A 5691-nucleotide genomic window follows, 5' to 3' on the forward strand; every position below is an offset into this window, starting at 1 on the left:
CCAAGTGTGGTTGATATTAAAGCATCCATTAAACAACTTTCTTCACATTTTCCTTGATTAAAACCTGCGGCTATTAAGCCAATTCCTATTAGAGCAGCAACTCCCCAGCTCGCCAGGATCATGGCCACAACAACACGATGAGTTATTTTACTTTTGTAAGTGAGAGGCTGACACACTGCAAAATATCTGTCAACAGAAATACAACTTAAGTTCAAAATAGAAGCTGTGCTCAGTGTAACATCAAAGCTGCCTCGTACTTTACAAAATAAATCCTCATAATACCAACATTGAGTTACAGTGAAGGCCATTTCAGAAGGAAAGACTAAAATCCCAACAAGCACATCAGCCACAGCCAGAGAGAGAATAAGGTAGTTAGTAGGGATGTGGAGCTGTTTGAAGTAAATGATGGAGATTATTACAAGGAGGTTTCCACATACGGTGACAATGGACAATGAACCAAGTAAAATATATAATAGTATACATATTAATGAAGGGTTGAATATAAATATATACGTTCCACTGTATGATACATAGCAGGGATGTATAACAGTGTAAGTCCCATTGGCAGTCAGCTCTGGTTCCATGTTTTTATATTCTTGCAGCTCAGTTCTCCATAAACAATCACTTACATTCATCAAGCATTTTACATACTAAATACTACTATTTACTTCAGCATGTTCACTAACAACAATATCAGTGATTAAAAACAAAAACATGTAGTGCACAACACACAAAATTTGTTACCTTATGTTTCATATCATACACCTCAAGTTAGGCTATGCATTACTATTGCTGTGTGTCCTTATTCACTGTGCCACTGTGCAGAATCTTTGGACTTGATATATAAGTTATCAGCCCTTTCCTAATTACCATAATTAATGCGAACATCTCCTGTCTAATCTGATGGGACACACGAAACAATGCTTGCACGTGATATGATTAATCCACTAATTGTATGTGTTCTTAACTCTGTTTAAACAGTTTTAAATTACCTTTTAAAATTACTTTTTACATTTTTACTAGACAGCTGTATGCACATTCATTGCAAAGCACATAACTACAAATATCTTTCTTTGCCATAATTAAATTAGAATCAATTTTCTGTCTCACAACACTTTCAAAGTTACAGCTCTCTCATTAGTTTTGTTTATATGTGGACCTCTTCAATTTGAGCTGAACATGAGCCTATGTAATTTTGCAGACCTGTAGTTACAGTATTTTTGTATTTGTGGCTCAGGAGGTAAAGCAGGTCATATCCTAACCAGAAGACTGATGGTTCGGTTCCCAGCTTCTCCAGTCCACATGACCACTGAACCCCTAGTTGCTCCTGGTGGTGAGTGTGAATGGGTAAATGTGCAAATAGTGTGAAAGTGTTTTGAGTGTGCTGTAATGCCTAGAAAAGCACTGTACAAGTATAAGACCATTTACTATCTGTGCAAGAGAAAGGAACCCTCTTCTATTTCAACCATCCATCATTTCCATCATCCATCATTTCGATATAACTAAAACACCATTTAAAAAAAAAATATTTCTCAATCCAGTGTCCAGGAAACACCATCAGTGAATTGGACAATTTGCTACAATTTGCTGTGGCGGAAACAAGGAACTCTCCAGTCAGCTACAGTAGCAGGCTAATGGCTTGCTAACACTCGGACACTTGGATCTGCTGCTGGTTCTTGAGACATACTACAATGCTCACTGTTCCAGAGTTCAAGGTTCGAGGATTTTATTGGCAATTCACCATATGCTAACTAAACACAATGGAATTAAGGAGCTTAAAGATTCTGGAGAACCATCGAACTAGCCGCTGCCCCTTACTATTGACTGCCTACTGGCTGCCCGGGGGTGATCTGATTAATTTTGGTCATGTGCCTTTTCTGCCTTATATGCAAACTTAAATGTTTTTGTATGGATGTACATGAGACTCATCCAAAAACTTCTCTAGAGGCTTGCTGTGCTCTGTTGAAAATGTAGTTGCTGTTTATTTGTTTGTTTTCAAATCAGTTAGACTGATGTCAGATACAATATTTATAATCTGTATATGCTGAATAACAAGATCCTGAAAAATATATTGTTTCATACAGACCTGAAAAGTTTGTTATTGTATTACTGAACAGAAATATTTAATGATTAAATCTAATCATTTTAACTTCGAATATATTCAGTCTGTTATTCAAAGTTTGTTTACAGTATGATGTAATGTTACTGTGCAAGCTGACACCTCTCCGATTAGAGGTGTGAATGACTGTTAAGTCTTTGGTCCCTGAGCTTGTCTGGTGGTGCACATGAGCTGTACTTCTCTCCAAGGGCCACTGTACTCTTATTAGGGAAGTAATTGTCACTAGGCAATTATGTTTATATGTGAAATATTTCCAAGAAACTTACACAGTGAAACAAAGCAAGAACAGCTGAGTAACAGCAAAAGTGACATAACTTGGTGATCACAAAATAACTTCACTGATCATCAGCTCACAAAACATAATGAAGACAACTGCTTTGCATGTTTTGCATAGCTGCGGAAAAGTTTGTCACCTTGGATTTACTGACATTGCCATCCCTAGACCTGTGCCACAGGTACAGTGTCGATGATCTGTCTGCCCTGCCCAGCAGCGTTATGTTGCTGAATGCTTGTAATTCATAAACAAACCTTTGATGTGTCAGATTGGTTAAACCTGTTTAAAGTCATAAGATAAACCTTAAATGAAGCCAGTGCCTCAGAATAGGTGGAGTTTTATGCTTTCACCCATTTTCTCTTCCATAGTGAAGACATTCATGGATTGGCTATAACATATTTTCAAAACACTTAACCCTATAAAACCATTTGTTTCATCTGCTATGCAAGTTTCTGAGCAAAAAAAAAAAAAAAAAATCGCCAAAAATGCCCCATGTATCAAATGTGATACAAAAAAAAAAATAAACAAAATAATATGGCACATTTATTCCTATATGTCTGTCTATGCATAATGGTAAATAAAAATCTTCAATCTTGAATTTTTTTTTTTGGATTTTGTTAAAAGGCTTAATAAACATTTCAGTTCCAAAAAATTATTCTGGCTATTTTTTGATGTGTCAGGCTTCCACAGTTATGCCAACTTTTCTAGATTTTTCATATGTAACTACAGCCTATGAATGCTCATGGTTCCCACCCTCTCTTATTTTGGAAACAAGAAATGAAGGCACAGTTTGGAAGGATTTAAACAGTTTTTCTAAGTGTGCAAAGACCACTAACGTCTTCTGTACAGTATATTAGGCACTCCCAAACACTTTCGCTCAACACGCTCACCTTGCGTCTAAATCATTGATTTACATGGACAGTCTGACAGGTCACAACAGTGAGGCGACCACAGGTCAATCGCCCCCTGGTGGCTGGTTGCAGTATAGGTCATAAATCCTGCCTCCAAGTTAGTGAATGGAACATGAGCCAAACTAAAAACTCGAAGTACAAATCAAATAAATTTTCCCCTGTGGTTTCTGGTAGATATCATCATGCTGATGTGTGCACAAGTGGTAATTTTTCTGGTAAGTTTGTTTTTAATAAGTAATTTAATTATATATTAAATATATTATGTGTATTTTACTTGATCTGAGAGCTTTGACTGGTGGTCCAATGCTGTCACTCCTCCTCTGGTCACTACTGTGCAGAATCTGGTTGCAATAAAGCAAGATGGCAGCCGCTGTATTCACAGTATTTTGGCTTCACCTTTGCATAGTTGAGGGAAGTGGTGATGCCATGTCCATCGTTTATTCAGTGGAAGGTCCAAATACACTAAGCCCTTCTTCTACCAGTAGTTGTTTCTAACATACTGGCTTCCTTCTGCATGTGTGACCCCGGAGTCCTCCACCAACACCTTTCCACTGTATCTACTATGAATGAACTCTCTGGGTTCTTATGAGAAGGGAACAGAGTGCCCTCAATGCAAGAATCTGTAGGGGACCTGTGCCCCATGCCCTACACTTCCACTTGGTACCAAATAACAACTGTCACTGTACATCACTGCACAAAAGTTCCCCATTACCCTTTTGGGTAACATGTTATTAACCCATGACCTCTTCAGGTGGAACGGCAGAAGCTCATTATAAGACATTCTTCCATCAGTATGATTGTCTGCCTTAATATTATGTGCCTGCAGAAAGCTTGTTCCATTGGCATATACAGTAAGAGCACTGGGTCTATCTGTCCTGCTTACCTGCTGAGTATTTTTTGTTTGTTTTATTTTAAAAACTATCCTTCAGCTAACACAAACATACAAATCACACTGAAAGTGAAACAAAACTTATATCATCTTCCCAGATTGTTGCCATTGCTGTTCCCTCATACATACACAGATCATTCAGTGGTTATACTGATCAGGGATCAGACAAACACCTGAACAGCTCAATGCACTTTTAGTATGACTGTATTAGTTGAAATCACTGTGTTGAGCACCTTTTTTCAGTGCAGTGTTAAAGAATAAGGATCAACACTTGGACTCACACTATTCATTAGATTGGAAACCCTATCTTTTTGTGCCTCTCCTCTTACCACTGTGCTATGAGCTCAATGTCAAGAAGACCTCAGTATTTTACAAAGTATCTACCAATAACCTTAAAATTGCAGTAATAAGTATTTGTATTGTTCGGCATGTTCGGCATGTATTTTGAAAGAGCTCCTTCATAGTGGCAAGTCCACAAAGAAAAAACCCAGCACAGCAGTTCCTGCAAGCTCTACAGTGTTTACAGATTTCACATACAGTTTTCAAAAGCCTCAAGTGGAATCATGTAATGTGTTTAGCTGATAAAAAGCTTTGCGGAAAGCTGATGGTGTGAAGCTACACCTTGCTTTCCATTTTAATTGTTTAGACATGTAATTTAGTGTTATAATACTATGCTTCTTTTTAAATTAATACTTTATATAAACACTGACAATACACTTTATATAATCCTGTTTCAAGGGTTATTGTATCCATTTGTATGGTAAAAGCAGTTATGGTGTCTATGTTTTTTATTACAAGCCAAACACACAAAAAGTAGAAATATGTTTATTGTGTCAACAGTCATAATTAGAAACATATTGGCATTTCAGCACTCTGTGTAAAACATTAATGAAGCTTTAAGTTTCCAAAATCACCTTGGTATATTTTTCCAGAAATGATCATTCTGAATGCTACCCTGAACCAGTTGTAAAAGAATGCGTAGACAAATGGGTTTAGCATGGAGTTTGACCTTCCAAGCCAACTAAATGCTTCAATGACAAAAACAGGAATTGCATAGTTACTCACAGGCTGAAAGGTGAGGCAAAGAAAAAAAGGAGTCCAACACACCAGAAACACTCCCATCACCGTAGCCAGAGTTTTAGTGGCCTTTCTCTCCACCTTACTGACAGTTGCTCCAGATGCTGTGTTCTGGATTCTGTGGGCCTGTTTTTGTGCCACCTGCAAAATCTTCAAGTAGATACAGAGCATGATACTTGCTGGGAGATAAAAAGATCCAATGCACACAAAAGTGGGTGTTATTTTGACATGAAATGGACAACTGTCAACACATTTTTTCTTGCTGAAACCTGCAATCATTACACCAACTGCAATTATGACAGAAACACTCCAGCTCACCAAGATCATGATGGTAGCAACATGATCATTTATTTTTGTTCTGTATCTCAGAGGTCGACACACTGCATAATATCTGTCAACAGAAATACAGCACAGGTGAAAA

At 37.5% G+C, this 5691-nt stretch overlaps 1 protein-coding gene across 1 annotated transcript in view; it reads right to left on the reverse strand.

Annotated features, from left to right (window-relative positions):
- Positions 1-5078: 5078 nt before the first annotated feature.
- Positions 5079-5691, reverse strand: part of LOC109952791 (trace amine-associated receptor 1-like) — a 5924-nt gene continuing 5311 nt past the window's right edge. The window contains exon 3 of the mRNA XM_020588041.1: positions 5079-5689. Coding sequence (XP_020443697.1) covers positions 5079-5689 — 611 coding nt within the window. The remainder of the gene's footprint in view (positions 5690-5691) is intronic.

Source organism: Monopterus albus, unplaced genomic scaffold (genome assembly GCF_001952655.1).
Source record: "Monopterus albus unplaced genomic scaffold, M_albus_1.0 scaffold497.1, whole genome shotgun sequence".
Taxonomy (NCBI): Eukaryota; Metazoa; Chordata; class Actinopteri; order Synbranchiformes; family Synbranchidae; genus Monopterus; species Monopterus albus.